We start from the raw sequence: 22,792 nt of genomic DNA, 5'->3' as shown, positions 1-22,792 counted from the left end.
TCTGGATTAACAGGTATAGTCCTGAAATTCTAAAAATGGGCAATTTTGCGAGTTGGGAGGAACAGAGGGGTGCAAGCCCTTGCTGATGTAGTGCGGGATGGTTGGCTCATTTCATTCGTTGTACTGCAGGACACCTTCGAGTTACCAAACAGGGAACACTATAGACACTTGCAAATAATGCACGCCATTGGTTCTCAGTTCCCCGTCTTGGAAGGGGTTCCGAAGTGCTCCCCATTGGAAACCAATATTTTCCCAGAGCGTATAGCCATGAAAGTCACTTTCATGCTGTACCAGTGTACCAGGTACTGACGACATTTGGAGCCCAACAGCTTTCCTGGCTCGAAGAAAGATGGGAGAGGGATGTCGGTCCATGGGAGTTCAAGGATGAGTGGAAACCCTCATGTTTCTGCGGGATATCGGAAATGCGGTCAGGCTCCGCCTAATCCAATATAAAATACTAGACCAGGCATATCACTCTCGGAGTGAAAATGGCACAGTTGGGGGTGGTGGAAAGTGGCATGTGCCTGAGGTGTGGGAGGGCAGAGGGTACTGTTTTCCACAATTTTTGGTGAATTGTGAATCAATCCAGGTCTTCTTGGGGAAGTGCATTCGTAGGCTATCGATGGTGCTGGGGTCTCAGGTTCCATAGGACCCAAAAGTGCTGCTATTGGGGATCTGGGGCGGAGAGGAGTTTACCAGGTATGAAAAAACAATCCTCTCTGGAACGCTGAGGCTGGGTAAGCGGCTTATATTTGGGATGTGGGGCTCAACAGAACACACCAAGACTTGGCCGCAGAGGTCGACAGATGTGCATCCTTAGAGAGGTGCATTTACAATGCCACAGGCTGTCGACAGAAATTCTACAAAGTGCAGGGGTGGGTGGGGGAGGAATGAGTGATAGACAATGTACCGCCCTTGTTTGCTGTTTTTTCCCCTGTCATGCACAGACTGAACTGCTGCCCTACATTTACACCTCACTGTGTAACAGTGATCTTTGATGTGTTAATGCTAATTTCTTGACACGATCTAACCAAGCTTTGGCAATCGTTTGTTTATCTGAATACAATAAACAGATATATATTTTATTTTAAATGGAAATGTTCCTGCTAATGTACTAAGTTACACTGGGTTTCTCATCTGTCAGAAACTCACTGGGCCCATCGATAACTTTCACAGCAACGCAGAGCACACAAACTTTGGCTTCTGATTTTAGGGGTCCAACCTGTGCCCCTCGGATACTCTGTCTGCTCACCAAACCAGGAGAATGAGCACTTTTGTTTAAAGGGAAATGGACGACCTCTACACATGGCTCCCTTCCTCGCCTTGTCTGTCCCAAAGAGCCCCAGCTCCCACACCACGCTCTGTGAGACCACCTCTCTTTGCAGTCCCCAGCGTCTCGTTGTTGGGCAAACCGACTCACAGCAGTTCCCCCTAATGGCTCGCATCCTCTCAAACAAGGTCCCCTGCTGGTCTCCCTCACACAACTGTTGCTCTCTGTGGTGTTCTTTCTCTACCTCTCATTTTATACACCTGCAAACCTTTAACAGGTTGCAGGTGTGCTTTTTCAATTGAGCTTGCCTGACTATGATTAAGAGGACATAATGTCTGACCTTAACAGCACTTTGCAGGCATCTTGCTCATCCGAGTACTAAAGTGGCAATGCGGTAGCCCAAAAGGGAGCTGGTAGCTGACTTGCCGGAAAAAACAGCAGCCTTCTCTGTGAAAGGGGTTAACATATATTTCATTTCCTGACCTGAGAAGGCAAAAGGAAGGCCAAAGAACAAAATGGCCAAAGAACAATCTTGTGACATGGCCCTTTTAGTGTGCAAGCCACCTTTAGTAGACATTCGCAGAAAATGCAAAAGTACACAAGAAAAATATCACAAAAAATATATTTTTTTAAAAAATCACAGATGCCTTCAGCTTGTCTTGGGCACATTGTCACAGTAACCTAAATGCACTTCACTGTAAGGTGATGTGAGCAATTTTAAAAATACAAGAATTCCAGGAGGCGCCGTCTCTCAGTACTGACAATCTTAAGGATCAGAGGGTTTCCCCATAAGAATTAGCAAAACAGGCAAGGGAAGTCAAGCAGAAGCTTAACTGACCTCTAAAAGTCAGGACCAGTTTAACAAAATAAGCAAAAAGACTGGGAGTCCCCAAGGAATCTATGGAAGGAATAGTGCAAAAGGAACATCTTTCCTAACAGCATGCCATGCTGACCGTGCCCCTCTATGCCATACTATGATTTGGTGATGTTATACCCCTCTATGCAATCTCCCATCCTAGAAGGTGAGGAGCATTAATTGGTGACTTGACTCCTTCGTTGAGGTTGCCTTGTCCCTGGAGCTCTTTTCCTAGCTCATCTTTCCCCATGGGATCCCATAGGCAGACCTCCTACTTACCTTTTGTTAGGAAGGATTTCTTAATTGTGGGTAATTTTCCTTCCATGTGGCAACCCCTAAACTTTTTGCTGTTGTTTTCACCATGATCTAGACTTTGCCAGAGAAGTGCAGCCTTCTGCCGCACTCCTCTGGGCTTTCGCTCCATTCTTACGGGGAAACTGGCATGCCCTTAAGACAGTCAGTACCGGGAAACGCTGTTTTCCGTAGTTTCTTTATCATGTTGCAGCTTTCGCGCAACATGACACAAGAGGGCACTGTAAGCTAAATTACTGCTCTCTTGGGTCTCTAGCCTTCTACAGGCCCTAGATACTCTTTTTGGATTGTAACTGATCGGTGCAAGTGAATCACGGACGGGAATGGTGGCAGCGATCGTTTGTGTTTTGAGCTCCTTTTGGTGTTTTAAGCGCGTTTCTCACGCTTAGCCCAAAATGGTGGCCTGGCTCCCAAAACGGCCAGACCACGAGGCTCCTTTGTCCTGTCCGCTGACCGTCTTGCTCCCTTCACCTTCCCCAGGTCGAGCCGACCCGGGGCCTTCCTTATTTGGGCATGTACTTTCCCGCGAAACACAGATGCTTTCGCAGGCTTCTACAGGCCTTGTGTGTGCCTCCAGGATGTGGGCTGGGATGTCTGGTCCCAATACACATCCTGGGTGCCAGAGAGTCTAGGGTGGTGTGAATGCCTGGGACCACCGTGGTCCGGGATAGGTCCACGTATGGTGTGAGTGTTGATGAGCGGATCTCCCATTGGGTCCCCTCCGTTTTGGCGCGAAGGGAACCGTGGATAAGAGGGGGCTGGAAACGCCACTACCATGTCGATCTCCTGAGTTCTCACGAACAAAGGAATACAGGAGCCAAGTATCCTGCAACCACGAGGCTGAACCGAGGAATCGCTGGTGACCCGCTGAAGGACTGCTCCTCTGCACTGCTGTCGCCTTGTGAAACCCTTTTTACCTCTGATCGAACCAGAAGGCCTGTACTGGTACTTCGACCCTTGGAATAGCGGGAACAGCTATTCTCGGCATCTTCACCATCTCCTGCACGTAAGCCTTCGGAAGTGTCTCTGGGCCATCCAGCAGACTGACCAGCCTACCCAGGTGTCTTGCTCTGTAACCGCCGTCAGGTTGTGTGGTATTTCGAGTCCTTGTCACTCTCACACGATTCGTACACTTGGCATTCCCAGGTCTGGAGTGAGTAGTGTACATTTGGCTGAGATACACACAGCCGCTCCGTTCCCCGGCTGTGGTAACAAACTGTGCGGGTTCACTTCATTTGGGACATCTTTAACTCAACTCTGCTGCTGCAGAATCTACACGACGACGAGACGTCCCCTGCTCTCCTGAACCTGCCAGCACTGAAACGGACGCGAAGAAGCCTGGGTCTGCTTGCATCGGGGACCGGTGAGTAGCATAGCTAGGAACTGGTCGCCCTCCTGCAGGAGCCCATAGCTTTTCCCCGCTGTGTCAATGCAGCACGCCTTTCCGCACTCGCGCTCTGCTTCTGCCCACAATGGAGGCTGCGCTTGAGTCGCGGAACTCTGTTCTTCTTCATTTGTGCACCAAACTGAACTGCCTGATTCCCTCGAAAAGACTCCCCTTTTTGCCCGTTGGCACCAGCGTGTGCAGGTACTTTTGAGCACAAGGCTCCACTCTTCGTAGGGCTTGGACTTCCTTTTAGTTAGGTGCCTCTGAAGGCGGACTGGGTCCAATCCTTATTTCGCACTGCCTGTTTTCCTACCCTTCTAGGTGGACTACACATTTCGTGCATCTAACGCTTTAGACTCGTTTGTATTTGTATATATATTGTATTGGTTTGGTATGTGTTGGTTTACTAGAGTTTTATTGTGATTTCTCGCTACGGTCATTACTGCAAAGGCCTTGGAATAAATGTGTATATATTTTTAATATAACACCTGTTTGGAGTAGTTTGTAAGTGTCCTTGCTTTGTGTGCTCATTGCGGGCTTTCAGTCACCCTCACCCCTCTTGAGACCTAGTCTTGACCGCCGCGATCGCTACCCCGATTGGTCTGGCTTGTCCAGAGGTTACCCTGTTACAAGTAATTAGGTTGGCCTTCTGAACTTCTGCGCCGCCAGGACAGAGTTCAGAAATCCGTCTTAACACCTTTGTTGAATAAAACCGTGCCATTGAATTCTATTGTAGGCACTGAAGAACATTGCCTTTGTAGGAAAGTAACCACTGAGACTGGAGAGCCTCACCAAAAGTCCAGTTGGAATATATGATCCCATTTGAACATTTCAGAATTCTGTGAATTCACAAATAAAGTTTTCTTCAATTCTGACAAGTTGTATTTTGAAGATATCACTGTTCACAACTTTATTATAATGAACGGATTTTAACAGGTACACTACTTTGACATTCCATTATACCGTGCTATCAGAAGTGTTTACTGTAACTTTCAACTGTCCTTCACCTTCTGAAGAGTTACCTTGACTGCTCAGCTATTCCATCACATGGTGAGTATGGATAACTTGGGGGAAATACTCAGTAAATCAAGTAGGTTGCAAGATAGGTCCTAGAAACTAAAATTGTTTAGGGCCCCTCCTCAGATGCAGTATGGACCTTACACACCTGACTTCCATGAAGTCAGCCGGCAGCCCACATTCCCACAAAGAGACAGTGGGCCTACACGGCTGCCCGTGCTCCGTCAAAAGCAGTTGCTGGTCTACAATGCCACAAAGTCAGGCAGGAGCTTACACTATCAAAGAGGAAGGTGGAGTCTCACACTCCCCAAAGTGTATGCAGTTATATCAAAATTAATACATTAAAAAAACCATATCAAAACACACATCTAGTGACAAATTCTTTTTTTGAGAGACAATGATTTGCTGTAATTGCTAATCAGAGAGGAGAACAATCGGTATAAGTAACTGAAGTACAATGCAAATTACATTAATCATCTATCAGAATCCCTGATCAACCCGCACCCAAAATGGGTTGTGCTGCTGAGGTGCAATGTGGTTTACCTCATCATCCTTCCACTCAGTGAAATCGAATTTGAAGGCAGGTAAGGAGAACTGCTGGTTGACACCCCTCTTATAATGGACAGTCTCCGACTGAAGTGAAGGGCTCTTAGTGCTGTATCTAAAGAAAAGAGGACATGTTTAAGTCCATACTGAAAGAAACAGGTGTGCAGAGTCAGGAAGCAAGCGGCTCAATTTTCAATGCATTATCAAAAGACAGGAGTGTAATGGTAATTGTTTTGGATGAGATAATAAAAGAAAGCCAGAAAGGAAAGAGCAAGGAAGTGTGTGAAAAACACACAAAGACAAAGAAGTAGAGATGGTTTTTGATAGAAAGTTGAGGAAATAGGCATGTAACAACATCCATGGATGTCGTAGAGGTGAAAAGGGAGAAGAGGTGAAGCATGGTAAGAGAAAAAAGGCTAGCGAGCAAAAGAAAAATAAAGGCGGCAGAGGTATGCAAAAGAAGAAAGAGATGGTGCATAATAAACTATAACATTAAAGAAGACCACAGTATAATGAGGCAAAGAGGGTGCATGAAAGAAGAGAAAAAGAACAAGTTACTTTCTTACCTGGTAACTTTCTTTCGATGGGATGGTCCGACGACGTATTCCATATCTATGATAGGTAATGTCCACAGCTGTGCTGCTTCGGAAAATCTTTGGCGTCTGCGTCCTGCGTCGATGACGTCGATGCGCCTTCCCCGAGGACCTCCTCCGACGGCCAACGTCACCCGATCTGATAAGTAGGACGCACGACGCCCATAGCCTCAGTTATAGTTTTTTCCCAGAACGTGTGCCAGCAGTTTTCTGCCAGTCAGACACACAAGGCCTTGCAGAACGCAAGCTGCAATCGCAAAAGAAATTCTGCAGCGGGGAAGGCAGGGAGGAAGCGATATGGAATACGTCGTCGGACCATCCCATCGAAAGAACGTTACCATGTAAGAAAGTAACTTATTCTTCGAGGGGATTGGGTCCTCTGACGTATTCCATATCTATGACAGACTCCCAAAGCAGTACCAAGCAAGGAGGTGGGAAAGAATTTAGAATACAAATTTAGCATGCCCAATCAAATTGCGGAATAGAGAACTGCCTTGCCAAAGGCCAGATTTTGCCCCCTGATGGAATCGAGGGAATAGTGACGTACAAAAGTATGTACTGAAGCCCAGGTGGCTGCATCACAGATGTGACGAATAGGAACTCCCCTCTGCAGGTCAGTAGACGCAGCCACTCCTCTGGTAGAATGGGCCTGCAAGCCAGCCAGGGGGTCCTTACCTGCTAAGCGGTAACACTCGGAGATAGCTAAAATAATCCAACGAGAGAAAGTCTGTTTCGTCACAGCTTGTCCCAAACGCTTTCCAGCGTAACCAATGAAAAGTTGATTGTCCACTCTGACCCGGGACATGCGCGATATATAAAAGCTCAACGCTCTCCTAGGATCAAGCCTATGGAGCCTCTCCTCTTCCTTACCAGGATGTGGAGTAGGATAGAACGCCGGAAGAACAACCTTCTGGCTCAAATGAAATTCCGAAACCACCTTCGGAAGAAAAGAAGGACGAACTCTAAGGACAACCCTGTCCTTGTGAAATACAGTGAAGGGTGGCTTAACTGAAAGTGCCTGTAACTCACTCACTCTGCGAGTGGAAGTAACCGCAACTAAAAACACAGTTTTCAGAGTTAACAGCCTCAAAGGGCAAGAATGTAAAGGCTCAAACGGAGCACCCATAAGAAACTCAAGAACAAGGTTCAAATCCCAACCTGGCACCAAAAAAGGTGACGGAGGGAACACATTAGTGAGCCCTTTCAAAAACTGCGAAATTAAAGGAATCTTAAAATAGGAACACTCTTCAGACGAGCGCTTAAATATGGACAGCGCCGCCAGGTAACCTTTAATGGTCCCCACTTGCAAGCCCCTGTGGGCCAATGAAAGCAAAAGAGACAAAACCATGGGAATGTCACATTCAAAAGGATCCACATTCTGAACTCTGCACCAGTCGCAGAACTTTCTCCAACAGCAACGGTACAGAGACTTAGTTGCCGGCCGCCTGGCCGAGAGCAACATTTCCATCACGTCTTCAGGGAGGTCCCAATCCCTATACCTCAACCTTTCAGAAGCCAAGCGTGAAGATTGAGGGATCTGACCTCTGGATGGAGAACCTGACCCCCCCTCCCGTGAGAGCAGATCGTCTCGGTAGGGAAGACGATGTGGAGGGCAGATGGACAAGTCTAGAAGGTCCAGGTACCACGTCCTCCGAGCCCACGCCGGAGCAATGAGGAACCGAACCTCCGTAACCTCTGCAACACTTGTGGGATGACGGGGACTGGAGGAAACTCGTACAGCAGTGTGAATGACCACTCCACCACGAACGCGTCTCATAAGGCTCCTTTTTGAGGAAATTCCCGCGAGCAAAACCTTTCGCACTTCCGGTTGACACTGGAGGCGAAGATATCCACTTGAGGGGTCCCCCAAAGGGCGAAGATCTCCAGGAGAATCTCCTGAGCCAGCTCCCACTCGTGAGAGATCGTGCTCTGCCTGCACAGAGCGTCCGCCGTCTCGTTGTCGTCTCCGGCCAGATGAACTGCCGAGATCGAAACTTCCTGCTGGATGGCCCAGAACTCGAGCTGCATCGCCTCCCTGCACAGCGGACGTGACCCTGCCCCCCCCCCCCTTTTTGTTGAGGTAGTGCATGGCCACCGTGTTGTCCGTCAGAATCCGGACACTCTTCCCGCGCACAGTCGGCAGAAAAGCCTTCAGGGCTAGCCTGACAGCCCTCAGCTCCAACAGATTGATATGGAGTCTGGACTACGACGGAGACCAACGACCGCTGACTGTCAGCTCATTGGCATGAGCTCCCCATCCCGTGAGGGATGCGTCCGTCACGATCGTCACCTCCGGCCAGGGCAGCCAAAATGGGGCACCCTTCATCAGATTGCCTTCGACGTCCCACCACAGAAGGTCCCGGGCTAGCGAGGGCGGCACCTGAACAGGGTCCGACAGCCTGCCGGAGGACTGAGACCACTGGAGCTTGAGTGCCCACTGCAAAGATCTCATCCGCAGATGAGCCTCTGGCACCAGAAGAATGCAGGATGCCATGAGGCCGAGCAGCCTCAAGAGGACGCTGGGAGAGTCTGGGAAAACTGAAACTTGTGCACCATCTGCTGTATGTGAAGAGCCCTCACCTGAGGAGGAAAACACTGCCCCAGGGACGTGTCGAGCACTGCTCCGATGTACTGGAGCCGCTGCGTTGGTGTCAAATGGGACTTCTTTAAATTGAGAGAGAAGCCGAGCCTGTGAAGGGAGTGGCAGGTGACGGACAGATGATCCAGGACTTGTTCGGGAGAGCTCCCCCTGATCAACCAATCGTCCAGGTAGGGGTAGACGTGAACCCCCCTTTCCTGAGATGCGCTGCCATCACCACCATGAGCTTGGTGAAAACCCTCGGGGCGGAGGTCAATCCAAACGGCAGGACCCGAAACTGAAAGTGCGAGTCGCCAACCGCGAACCTCAAATACTTCTTGTGCTTGGGATGGATCGGCACATGGAAGTAAGCATCCTTGAGGTCGAGAGACACCAACCAGTCCTGAAGTTGAAGGGCCTGGAGGACTTGAGAAAGAGTCACCACCTTGAAATTGTCCTTCCTGAGGAGTTTGTTCAAACCGTGCAAGTCCATGATGGGTCTCAATCCCCCAGTCTTTCTTTGAAATCAAAAAATAAGGGGAATACCATCCCTTGTTTCTCTCCGCTACAGGCACCAGCTCTATGGCGCCTTTCTCCAGCAGGGCTTGAATTTCCTGCGCAAGGAGCGGATCCGGACTCTTCAAAGAGAGGTTCCCTGGTGGATTGTCGTGAGGCCTCTGCCGAAAAGGAAGACAGTAGCCGTGGGTTATGATCTCCAGAACCCACACATCCGAAGTAATGGCTTGCCACTCTACAAGATGCTGCGCCAGCCTTCCCCCAACCGGCGAACCATGGGACCTGGCCTCATGACTGAGTGATAGCGGCTGCGGCGTTGCCTGAGGGCAAAGAGGCAACTGCCCGAGCGGCCTTGGCACCTCGAGTACCTTTGTTTCCACCTCTGGCACTCTTACGATGGTCTCTTTGACTGCTAGCTCCTCTCGCTTTACTGAAGGACGAGTAATAGCGAAAGGAACCTCCCCTCCATTGCTGTCCCCTAGGACGAAAAGGCAGAGGTTGGCGAACTGCAGCGCCCAACGACTTTGCTGCAGCTTTGGAGGTCTGCAACCTCTCAAGGCTCTCGTCAGCCTTGCTGCCAAAAAGGTGTTCATCGTCAAAGGGCATGTTGAGGAGCCGGGACTGCACATCAGGAGCGAACCCAGACTTCCTCAACCACGCAAACCTGCGCATTACGGTGCTCGCCGCCATGGACCGGCTGACACAATCCGCCAAGTCCAAACCCGACTGAACGGCCTCACACATGGCATCCTTGCCATCCTGAACCATAGCAAGGAAACCATCCCGTTCGTCCCCTTTGGGAATATGATCAGCCGCTAATGCAACACAGTTCCACAGAGTGTGTGTGAAACGAGACAAGGCACATATGGAGTTGGCCGCCTGAAGCGCCATACCCCCAGAAGAAAACACTTTCTTCGGCCAGCCGTCAAAACGTTTGTCGTCCCTATCCGGAGGGATGGTAGGATACGACGCCTGCTTTGCCTGGGCCGTAGCTGCCTGCACCACCAAACTCTCCGGTGTGAGGTGCCTATACAAGTAGCAGGGGTCGCTACTGGCTGGATGGTATTTTCGCGACAAAGACTTGCCCACTGCCGGGAGACTCTCCGGAGCAGTCCAAGCCGCCGCCACCCTACTCTGCAAAGCCATATGAAAAGGCAAAATCGGGTCAGTGGGTGGACCGAGATCAAGGATGTCCGTGAGATCATCCTGAACGAACTCCCCTGGGGGAGCCGACCAACCCAAGTACTCGGTAACTCGAGACATAAGGCGCCGATATGACGAATCGGCATGAGTGCCAGGCTCCGGCCGACAAAACTCCACCTCCGGAGAGGTGTCCAATCCACTGGCATCATGCAGTGACTGCCTCAGGTCATCAAACTGACTATGGCCCGAGATAAGTTCATCCGGAACCGTAATCGGAACCAGACCGCCATCCGAGCCTTCATCACCCTCTGAAATGTACTCCAGGCGGGGAGAGGAAGACCTCTGCGGACCAAAGCAGTGCCGGACCTTACCCATAGCCTTTTTAGGGGCAAACCCCGTGCCACGAGGCCCCTCCGACACCACCGCCTCGAAAGGCGTCGAGGGAGGCGAGCGAGTCGGCATCGACAGAAAAGGCGTCAAGGGCGCCGAGCGAGTCGGCGCACGCAGAAAAGGCGTCGACGTCGAGCGAATCGGCGTCGACGTCAGCTGCAACGCCTCCAGCATCAGCGGCGTCGACACAGTCCTCGAAGCCGGAGCTCCGAGGGTGTCTCTCGACAGCCTGGGCGCCGACAGCGTCGACGACCCCCTCGAAGACGGAACCTCGAGAGTAATCGATGACGACCTCGGCGCCACAGGCGTCGATGTCTTCTTTGAAGACGGCACAGGATCACGCGGTCTCGAGCACGTCGAGGACCGGGACCTGGAACAGGCATGGCGAGAACGGCTACCCTTGGCCGAGCGGGACCTCTCCCGCGAGCCGTGCCGACCACCCGAGCCCGAAGGCGTACGTGCGGTGTCTCTCGACCGGTGCCGACCGACCCCACTCGGAGGCGCAGACGGACCGGTGCCCTGCGATTCCAGAATCGTTAACATCTGCTTCCCGAAGGAGGGATAAGCGACCCGCCGACGGGCAGAGCCCTCGGAAGAGGACGGGGAAGGCGACCTATGCCGGCGCTTCCTGGAATGCCTAGAAGAGGCAGAGGAGTGGCGAGACCGACTCCTGGAAGGAGACCCACCGGACTTCCGACTACAACGCGGAGAGTCACCCCTCGAGTCATCGGTCGAAAACCCCGCAGACCTCGAGTTCTGGGGCTTAGACACCCGACCTACCAACAGTTTCTTCTTGCGTTCTCGCAAGGCCTTCGCAGTGAGCGACTGGCAGTCGACAGTCGTCCGTATCGTGGGCCTCCCCGAGGCACCAGAGGCAGGCGTTGTGCGAGTCCGTGACCGACATCTTGGACCCACAGTCCCCGCAGTTCTTGAAGCCCGGACGCGGGGTCGAAGATGACAAAGACATCGCCACAAACAAACTGAACAGGTTCAACGAACCGAGAAAGAAAACAGTAACTCCAACGAGTCGAGGCGTACAGAGATTCACGAAGCAAACACGTTAGTGGAAAAAACGGAACTGAGGCTATGGGCGTCGTGCGTCCTACTTATCACATCGGGTGCCGTCGGAGGAGGTCCTCGGGGACGGCGCATCGACGCCATCGACGCAGGACGCAGACGCCAAAGATTTTCCGAAGCAGCACAGCTGTGGACATTACCTGTCATAGATATGGAATACGTCGGAGGACCCAATCCCCTCGAAACATTGTTACAGAGGTTTACACACACACACACACACACACACACACAATTACTTTTGCTCTGCAGGAATATAGGGGTGAACAGTGATTAAACCACTTCTTCAGCTCTCACACTTCTTCAAACCAACAGTGATCCCAATCATAAAATGTAACACACACAGTTCAGAGATATTCTTCCTTCACCTTTTGTGGTAACGTGGGCTGAGAGAAGGCTATACTTCCAAGAGGGTTGTGTGTGTGATTCAATAACAACTCAAAGAGCAAAGTAACAGCCTAAAATAAAAGTTCTATAAATATATGTACTTTAATTAATCACACTATCAGCAAGAATAATAAGAAAACATTATACAAAGCCCACTTCTGTGGAAAGAACACAGCAAATGCAATAGATAGAAGGAAGATGTAGCACTCTGGGTAATAGGACAGGGTGAAAAGCAATTCAACAACCAATGTTCGTTGAAAAGGAAACGTCTTTAGATAAAAAAAGGTGCACAAGTGATCCAACCAGTGTCTAGGGCTCAATATGGACTGTGGGAGGTGGGTGCAGTTATGGGTCAATAGTACCAGCTTGGCGGTTTCACAGGGTCACACCACGCTTCAACCTGTTGTGTGAGCACATCGAGTTCAGTTAGAGTACGGAAGGTCGCGCTGACCCAAGCAGCAACTGAGCATCGAGCCGATTTAAATGACATAGCTAAGAGGTTAAAGAGCGGCGCTCGGCGATGCAGGTCACAGTGCTCACCAGGATTCGGTTTGAGACATGTAGTAAATGCTGGGTAGAGTTGATGAGTGATGCTCCAGCAATTCAAGTCGACAGTCAGCGCTGGGTCGAAACAGTGATCCTGTTGCTTCGATTTGAGGCTCGGCAAAGTGGTAGGTAGATGGCGGGTCATTTGGTAATGGCAGATTTCAGTCGATCAGTGACACTCCAGCATTTTGAGTCAGTTGCAGCAAGGAGTAGTCAATTCGAACCGAGCAGGTAACGTCTCAGCAAGGACACATTGCAGCGCTGAGCTGGATCAAGAACGCAAGCCTGGTGGTTTGAAGGTTCAGTCTAGTGCGAAAGGCAAAATCGAGAAGTCCTGAAGTTAATAAAACAGTTAACCTTGTTCAAACATCGGTTGGACTGCTTCGATGACATAAAAAGGTGGGGATCCTGGCTCCCTCAATACTGTCCTAATATGGGGCCATCATGGGCAAGTTCAATCCTTATTCTTGGGCTCCCAGCCAGGGAGGCTGGCCTACACATTCAGCAGTCCGTTTCAACGGTGCAGTCCTGAGCAGCAGTGTTGCTGGCAGAGATGCAGGCCTTGTTCCAACAGGTGGTCACCTCCACTGAGCCCTGGCGATGGGTAGGGAACAGAGCTTGCCTCCGTCTTGGACACTCAGTCTGCACCTCGCTGGTGGAGGGCTTTGGAAAGTCAACTCTCCCAACAGAGGTCTAATGGATAGTGAAACCTTTTGAAGGGACAAGCCCACAGGCGATAGGACAAAAGCAAGTCTGCTTTAAGGGTCCAATCCCTCTCCTTGGAACAAGTGGACGTTGCCTTCTGACATCACACCCAAAGTGCTTTGTGTTAAATGAACTGGAGGAGACAGGAAGAGTGATGGAGAGAGAAAACAAGATGGTAAAATCTTCCTCCAGCTGGTCTGAGCTCCACCTGTCTACTATAACTGTGTTCCCCATCCCTTGTAAAGAGCATCAAAGGAGCTCTGGTTATGCAGAACCCTGGTGTTTGGGTAGTCCTTTTGTGAAGGGTGTGCCCCTTGGATTCGTGTTTCCAGGACAGCTTCCCGAGGAGTGACTAGCTCACTGGAGAGGGCATTACATGCCCTCACAAATTATCAAAGAGAGGCAACCCCCAGGGCTAGAGTCTTGCTGGGAGCAACAGAGGCAGCCTGGCTGGGGGAAATACACATAACCGTTTTGCAGCTAGGTTGGGGCTCACAGGGCTGGCACGTGTGATAACAAATTAATGTGGCTTGGGTAATTATGAGAGATACTATCCACCATAGGTTTGGTCTTATATTTATGGTTTAACAGGCCACCATAATAGCAACTTTCACAGTTTTGTGGTTTTGAGAACTTAAATGCAACCCCCGTGCTGCAGGGAGTTGGCGTTCACTGCAGCTGTCAAAAGGGCACCTTTGACCCCTAAACCTGCCCTGTACCACTGGAGAGCAGAGGCTACAGATGAGGGTACTGATTGATCAGGGCACAGGTGTACACTATGCTTTTGGCAAGGAGCTTATGAAATTGAGATTTGATTAGAATTCCCACCATGGGATGGAATGACCTGTATCATTTTATTAAAAATAAGAACATACAGGGCTTCTAACACCCTCACAAGATTCCAATCAATCAATCACATACATATAACACACACACCTATGCAAATGAATGATCGCACAGTATACTACTAGAATATATATTCGTTAACAAATATTCTGCTTTAAGCTAAAATCTACAGTAGAGGTGGGCACAATGGGAGCTAAATATTAAAAGCAATCAAGTGTCACTAAAAGAAACACTAACACTTGAAATCAGTTATGCAGCACAGTTTCAAAGAGTAGTCAATGTTACAGTTAAAAATAATTAGAATGGTTCTACCATAGACTTTAACGGGACAAAGTCGATAGCCAGCTCAGTAATTGCAAGGTGTCAGTGAAAGGTTACCAAGTTCACAGGAGAGCTGCAGAGAAGGCAATCTTCTGGCTGGTGACCATGGAGGACCACCGGAGGGGATCAGCCTAGGTTTGACAACCAAAAGCATTTGAAGGAAGACTGCAGAGAAGTAGAAAGGTACATAAAATACTGACAGTGTTGGCATGGCAGCACCTGGGAGAAAGGTCTGCATGAGAATCCCCGCACTTCCCCAAGTACTGAAGATGGCCATGAATGACAGATTTGGAAGTAGGAATAATCCCAAACCGTAATTCAGGCTGGATTGAAAAGACCCACAGGACCCGGTGCATAGATCAGTTATTGTGTAAGATTCATTGAGGCCTTGGTAGAGCTTCCAGGCAGCACAGAATGCAGGCAGCTCTTCTGGCGTTGGAAGGTCAGGATAAACAATAGAAACCACGTCTGAAGACGCTCCAAGATGTGACCCTTTAGTCGATGGATCCAGGTAAATGCCTAATGCCAAGCAAGTCCGCATAAAGATGTTGGTAGGATGGTTTACTCCTGGGAAACACTACAACATTTAATAGCTGAATACAAGCTACCATTGGTTCCTGACCAGTCTGCTGATATACAGGAATACCAGGGTTTATTTTGAATAACAGGATATCTTCCTGGAAGTCTGGTAATGGAAAATAATGACATAGCACCTCATTAATTCAATTGAGCACAGAAGAACACTTGAAAATGCATATAAATTGTATAGCTTCAAATTAGCAATGCTGTTTAGGGAACATTATTTCAAGTAATAATAATTTTTCAAATTTACAGCATTCTATTGCTATTTATTTTACCATTTATAATGAAAATAAGTCACTTCTACTAAACAAATCTTTGAATTTACTGGGATTGAGTCAATGTTCAGTCCTAATAACCACCCTCTCTTTATGTCACCACAGCCACTATTGATGAGATTGCACCCATCAAATAAAGTTATTAAAGTTCAACATCACGGGAATAAATGGTATAATGATGCACTAGCAAATAATAGAAATGTTCGAAGATTGGAACACAATCCCAAACAACCTAAATGGAACACTAACAATCTTTGTATTTAAACTAAACGCTGTGCATCCTAATCTAACAGTCAAATGACTAAAGGAACACATTCAATTAAAAAAAAACATCACCATTAACAAAGTATGCAAGCAGTTTGTTATCAAAAATAAATGTATCATTTTGATTCTTTTTGCATGGAAATATTTTCTGCATAAAAAAAAGAATATATACATAACCTGTTAGAGTTACACATACAAACCCTCAAATCAAATAGAGTCCTCCTCCTGCACCCACAGGCACCCCAGGTCCACCATGGGGATACCACACCACGCTGCACCCGCCATTAAGACACAGGCGGCCCCGCTGCCTGAGCCTCGCCACACCATGGAGGAGCAGCGCCCCTCCCACTCACCGCGATGCAACACAGCTGATCAGCCTTCCGAGCCTGCCAGCCCCTCCACTCCCGCTTTAAAGGGAGAGGAGGCAGACCGGCAGGCGAAGTCGCAGTCTGGCGAAGGCCACTGGACAAGGCCAACGCCGCTCTCCGCTGCTCGACGGCGCTCAAAATGCCATATCCCCACCAGCAAGGTAAGGCCGCAAGCAGGCACAATTGCAAAGCTCCTTGCACTCCTTATCTCCAAGTCTGCAAAGTAGACGCCCACACCCACGATCCCCCTCTTTGCCGCCTCAGAAACACTTGCCTCCAGCTGCGTACCCTTCCTCCCATCTCAATAACCTACGCTCCTAGCCAGGCGGTCCGCAACTCGAGGTTGCTCCCAACGACGCCGCCATAGCAAACACCTTAACTCTGTGACTCAGGCCAGGGCACACAAGCCTCGTCCCTCTAAGGGCCAACCACAAGTTCAGACCCATGCAGGAGCCTCTAAGCCTCCTCCTGTAGCCAAAGCAGGGCACATGCCCACACTTGTGATTCTCTATGCCCTGCAGGAGCTACACACCCTCTCCGTGAGTACCTTGCCCAGAACTCAACTATCACTTGACCATGCATTGCATACTCTGCCTGAGCCCCCTGTGGCACCCATGCTTAATGTTGACCCTGCATTGCCTACTCTGCATGAGCCCCCTATGGCACCCATGATTAATGTTGACCCTGCATTGCATACTCTGCCTGAGCCCCCTGTGGCACCCATGCTTAATGGTGACCATGACCTTAAGGCCCGACAGCCCCACCGGCCACTGTGAAGGATACCTCCAGCCCTACTCTCACTCTCAGTTGTGCCCTAGTCAATGCTTGCTCATTTCCTGCCCATGCCCTTAATGACCTCATCGTCAAAGACAACCTTGACCTCTTAATAATTACTGAGACATGACTTAACGAAAGTTCTGGCCCCGTACTAGCTTTCGCTATCCCACTGGGGTATTCCATTTTCAGAAAAGATCACACCTCTCAGAGAGGTGGTGGTGTGGCACTCATTGCTAGGGAAACCCTTGCTATCAGAGAAGCGGAAGGACAATTTGATCACCACTGTGACTATCTCCCACTGAAAATCAATGTCTCCCACAATTGCACTTTAGCTATGCACATTGTCTACAGACCACCGGGTCCCATCACAGATTCCAGGACACCCTCATCCTCTCATTATCTGACAACATAAAAAAGACACCTCAAGTCGTTCTCTTGGGAGATCTTAAACTGGGCTTTAATGACCCTAAGGACCCTCACGCCAAATCCCTCAAAAAAGCCCCATCTACCCTGGGCTTTTCACATTCTACCTCAGGACCTACCCACACCAAAGGGCGCACACTTAACTGGATCAGCCACCATAACTGCTCTATCCAAATCACTGCCAACTCCCCCATCCCCTGGTGTTATGCTTGCTTTATGCTGGATCCAAAATGGCGCGGATGCACAATGCATTCTGGGAGCGCTCGGAGCCATGTTGGATATTTACTTCATATCGCAGTCAAACGCTGCACACATTTTGCTGAGTGTTAGATTCACAGTGCTGAGACAAACATGCTTTTCCAAAGCTGGTATGCGGTCAAGGCCATTTCTGCTGGGAAAGTTAACGTTGTTATGGTTTGCTACTGTTCTCTGTGGAGCGTGTTTTTAGAGAAGGGAGGCACTGCGCTTCTTGGGGGGAGCTCTCGATTGACCCAGCTGGCAACCGACGGCTGTTCCTCAACTGCGCAAGTGCAATTTCCAAAATGTTCGAGTATTAACTCCCCTTTGTGGAGTGTGTATATATGCGGAAGCCCAGAGGGGGTCAGGTGAGACTTCAGCCAGAGAAGGACGCTTACGTCTGGCCTTCCTGTGAGCTGTGGTACTCTCGGGCCTGGCTGTTCCCGGGGTCTTCCAGCCGCTTCTGGACGAGATGAGGAATCCTGTTACGCTCACGGTGATGTATTTCTTTTTGACTTCTTTGCTTTTTCTGTGATCTATGTCCTTGTTCTTTTTATGAGTTATTTCTTTGTACTTGTAATCTTTGAATAAACAGCCGTAAAGAGCCGATTATCTTCTAAAGAGTGCGTGGCTGTGAGTTATTGTGTCTGTCTGTTTATGGGTTGAAGTATTTGCTCTATAATTGCATTGGTGATTTATGGTTGTTCCGTGCACTTTTTGGGGAAGAGCAATATATTTTTGGCGTCACGAACAGGATTACTTGTGATTAATTGTTCCGAGTGTCCAAGAATCTGTTGAAACGTAGATAGGGTTTGGTTGTCGTGTGAGTGAAGTTTTTGAATAGTGACGTTTTTTCTCTTTTGTTTAAGTGTTTGAGTGCCTGTGGGAGTGATTGTAGTATGAAGAAGAAAATATATAGGTTCAACAAGGTTTTGCTTTGTTTGCGAAAATGAATAGTTTGTTCAAGAATAAGAACGTTACCGCTGGCGGCGACTGTTCTGATGTTGTTATCCCAGATTGGACTAAGAGTCCATATGATAAGTTGGCTCAGGCATGAGCATGTGGTGCCGGTTTAAGTGAAACAAGGATTGGGAGATGCCAATCCGACTGATGTAATTGCATGCTTGCAACAAGTTCCAGTAGAATGTGGCAAAGAATGTGCGGCATTAGGTAGGCGAGGTTGGGTTCTTTTGCATGCTTATAAGAAAATACATCAAATGAAGGTGGACATGAAAAATGAGGTTTTGCGATTAGAGAGAGAGCTAGCTGCAGAACGGCAGACTGCGTTAATGCAGCAGATTCAAATGAAACTGTTTAAAGATAAGGCCGACACATATCAGGCGGTGGCCGAAAGGGCAGCAGTACGAGTAGCCCGGTATAAGTATAGGAAAAGGCGGGGAGGGGTTAACAAAAGAAAGGTGGCAACTGTAATCGCTACCGCTGGCGTAGACTGGGATCCGGACAAGTGGGATGGTGATATTTTTGATTCGACCAGTCTAGAAAGTAGTTCCGCAGATGAGTCTGACCCCAAACCAGAGGCGAAACAGAAAACAGTGGCGGCGAAGCCTGTTAGAAGACGGCGAGTCGAACCACACCCGCAGAATCCTGCTGGCGGAATGGTGGATTTAACCATGCTGAAGGATTACACACAATAGGTGGCTGGGGAAATTAATACCCGTTTGAGGCAAAAATCAGAGGAAGCTTTATTGACATGGATGGTGAGATTGCTAGATGGGGGTGCTGCAGTGTTGTTGGTAGATTGTACTGATTCACCGCGTTTTTTACCCCTGTCAATTGACACCAATGTACAGGAGGTCTTAAGAGCAGGACGCCCCCTGACGCAAATGGTCAAGATACGCAGGTGTCTTTGTTGCACCTGGTAGCTCAAGCATGTAACCGTAAATACCCTATTACCACAGATTGGCCCAGTGAAGAAACGAAGTGGTATACGTTGAGAGAAGCAATTCAAAAAGTCAGAGAGCATGCTATGAAAGAGGCGATTCACATAGATGCGCCTGATCACATGGGAGCCGTGCCGCTCTCGGTTTGAACTCGAAACATGGTGATTAGAACTGCGCCACCCTCATAAAAAAGTGTAATTATGACTTTGCTCATAGGTATGACGGGCAAAACTACAGATGAGGAAGCAGATGCCATTCGGCAATTTGCAGATTTGGGAGAGTGGGACAAGAGTGATAACAAGCCACGAGAGAGAGAGGGGCGTAGTGAGAGAAGAGCTGAAGGCAGGCGGCAAGATAGCAGAGACTCCCAAGTGTCCCGAAAAGACATGTTTTTGGCTTTGTTAAAAGATGGTGTGCCACACGAAGAAATTGATGGCATTGAAACCAGAGTAATGTATGAATTATACAAAAAACGAGGACTTGCAGCCAAGGAGCGCTATAAACAGGATAAGAAACAACTAGTCACCACGCCACAGAGGGACACCTCACCTTCTGCTCCCCCTGCGGAAGAACAAGACGAAGGGTCTATGGGGACACCTTCCCCGTACCAGCCGACATACGCTGATTTGAGAAAGGTGGTGAGTGCGATGTTAGAGGCGGAGTCGAGTCACACTCATTCGAAGTTTGACTAGGGCTTCGGCCAAGCTCCGGCAGTGTCTGCCCGCATAAAAGTGGATAGGCGGCCTCATGTTGATGTTAAGAATTTTTGGGGGCCAGGAAATACACAAGGGGTACGAGCATTGATAGACACCGGGGCGGAGGCCTCTTTGATGCATGGTAATCCGACACGATTTAAAGGCAAACAGTTTACGATTACAGGTTTAGTGGGAAAGGAGACCCCCGCAGTACAAACGCGAGTGGAGATGAAAATAGGCAATTTAAAGAGGCAGAAATACCAAGTGTTGATTGTCCCGATACCTGAATATATAATAAGGCTTTGACATTTTGGAAGGGCTAACCTTGGGACTTGGCGGTAAAACGTACCAGTTTGGGGTGAGTGCATTAATTTGTACACCCATCACTGTAGGCAAATTGAAGATGCCCCCAGTGCAAGTGCCAGTGGCAACCAAGCGGGTAGCAATGAAACAATACCGCATTCCGGGGGGGCACAAGGAAATCTCAGACACCATTAAAGAGTACGTGGAGGCGGGTGTATTACGCCCTATTACCACCTCATGGAACAATCCGCTCTGGCCTATTAAAAAGGGAGATGGGTCATGGAGGATGACAGTGGATTACAGGGAGTTGAATAAACATACTTCTCCCTTAGTGCCCGCAGTCCCAGATGCTATTACATTGATCTAAAATGTCCAAAGGTTTGAGGGGACTTGGTATGCAGTGATCGATTTAGCTAATGCATTTTTCTCCATGCCAATTGCCGATGAGTGTCAAGAACAGTTTGCATTTACTTGGGGTGGACGTCAGTACACTTTCACGAGACTACCCATGGGGTACATGCACAGCCCGACTATCTGTCACCGGCTGGTGGCAGAGCATTTAGACAAGATACCGTGCAAACCTGACATACAAATCTCTCATTACATTGATTATATTTTGATCTAAGTCAAAGATAAGCACAGTGTGCAAAGTCAGCTAGATGTCCTTATGGAAGGATTGAAAAAGAAAGGGTGGGAGATTAATCCGAGTAAAATTCAAGGTCCAGCTGAAACAGAGATATTTCTAGGGATTCAGTGGCATCATGGGCATCGAGAAATGGTGCCAAAAGCTCGACAGAAAATACTTGAATTCACCACTCCAACTAACAAAAAGCAAGCTCAGCAGTTTAGAGGACCGTTTGGGTTTTGGACACAGCACATTCCGCATTTAGGGCAGATATTGGCCCCCCTCTACAAAGTAAGAAATATGATTTTCAGTGGGGGGAAGAGCAGCAGAGAGCCTTTGGGATGGCGAAAGACACCGTGCAGCAGGTGCTTGATTTATGGCCCTTGAAGGAAGGCGAAATGGAATTAAATGCGTCTGTGCAAGACAATTACGCTAACTGGAGTGTGTGGCAGAAACAAGACAGGAACGTGTGCCATTAGGGTTTTAGAGTCTTAAGTTTCCCGATGCTGGTAACTCATATACTCCGTTTGAGAAGCAATTGCTGGCATGTTATTGGGCTCTAATTGATACCGAGCAGATGACGGTGGGTCAATATGTATTTATGAGACCTGAAACACCAATCATGCAGTGGGTACTGTGCTCTCCTAAAACGCATCGTATAGGACATGCTCAAGAAGCCAGCATAATTAAGTGGAAATTGTACATTCAAGACAGAGCCAAATCAGGAAAGGGTGGAGTGGCAAAATTACACAAGCAAGTAGCCAACATACTGCCCTCAGATTACATACCACCGGAGGTGCCTGAAAAAAGTGAGTCGCCCGTGAAATGGGTAGTCCCTTACAGCGATTTGACAGTGGAGCAAACAGAGCATGCTTGGTTCACGGATGGTTCCGCGCGATACGTGGTAACTGAGCGGTACTGGAAAGCAGTGTTGTACAATCCCAAAACAAAAAAGATGTTGCCAACGACAGGGAAAGGGAAGAGCAGTCAGTTCGCAGAACTTTACACAGTTTACCAAGCGTTAAAACAAGAGACCCCTGGTCAATGTTATGTGTACACAGATTCATGGTCAGTGGCGAATGGATTGGCAGTGTGGTTGCCAACTTGGCAAAAGAATGGATGGAAGATTCATTCAAAAGAGAGTTGTGGGGAAAAGAACTGTGGCAAGATATTGCAGAAATGCTATTACAAAGTGAAGTCACTGTATATCATGTGGACGCGCATTGTGCCACAGATTCATTAAAACGTTGGTTTAATTCTGTTGCAGATGAACACACCAAGATTTCCTCAGTGGATGCAGAGGCTCGGAAAGACGATATGGAGGGTTTGGCCAAATGGGCCCATCAGAAATGTGGGCACCTTGCAGAAAAGGCTACCATCAGGTGGGCACAAGCTCGAGGCATCAGTCTTCCTTTAGAAGTAGTGAAAACCATTATTTTGCAATGTCCCGTGTGCCAACACCAATTATATAGACCGATACCTCAAATTGTTCGAGGCACATTGAGAAGAGGAAAATTACCAGGTAAAATTTGTCAGATTGATTATATCGGTCCTATGCCAATCAGCAGAGGTTGTCAGTATGCATGCACTATTGTGGATACCTACTCAGGATATTTGATGGTTTTGCTGTGCAAACGTGCAACCTAATTGAACACCATCAGGTTGTTAGATCAGATCATATTACATTATGGAGTGCCTTTGCAGATTCAAAGTGACAACTGGTCACATTTCAAAGGCAAATTAATCCAAGAATTTTGTCAGGAAAAGAGCATTGAGTGGATCTACCACGTGCCCTACCATTCAGCTACGGCAGGGCTAATTGAACGAATGAATGGGTTACTGAAAGAACAGTTGC

General features: G+C 48.6%; 1 protein-coding gene across 2 annotated transcripts in view; it reads right to left on the bottom strand.

Moving 5' to 3' along the window:
- MGRN1 (mahogunin ring finger 1) overlaps positions 1 to 22,792 on the bottom strand; it is a 1,054,550-nt gene that overhangs the window by 798,953 nt on the left and 232,805 nt on the right. For both annotated transcript variants that reach the window (XM_069646807.1, XM_069646806.1), the window contains exon 6: positions 5,386 to 5,503. In XM_069646807.1, coding sequence (XP_069502908.1) covers positions 5,386 to 5,503 — 118 coding nt within the window. The remainder of the gene's footprint in view (positions 1 to 5,385; positions 5,504 to 22,792) is intronic.

This window comes from Ambystoma mexicanum, chromosome 2q (genome assembly GCF_040938575.1).
Source record: "Ambystoma mexicanum isolate Mex_15411 chromosome 2q, UKY_AmexF1_1, whole genome shotgun sequence".
NCBI classification, from domain to species: Eukaryota; Metazoa; Chordata; class Amphibia; order Caudata; family Ambystomatidae; genus Ambystoma; species Ambystoma mexicanum.
Note: the sequence above shows the minus strand (reverse complement) of the source record. Positions and strands in the feature narration are given on the sequence as shown.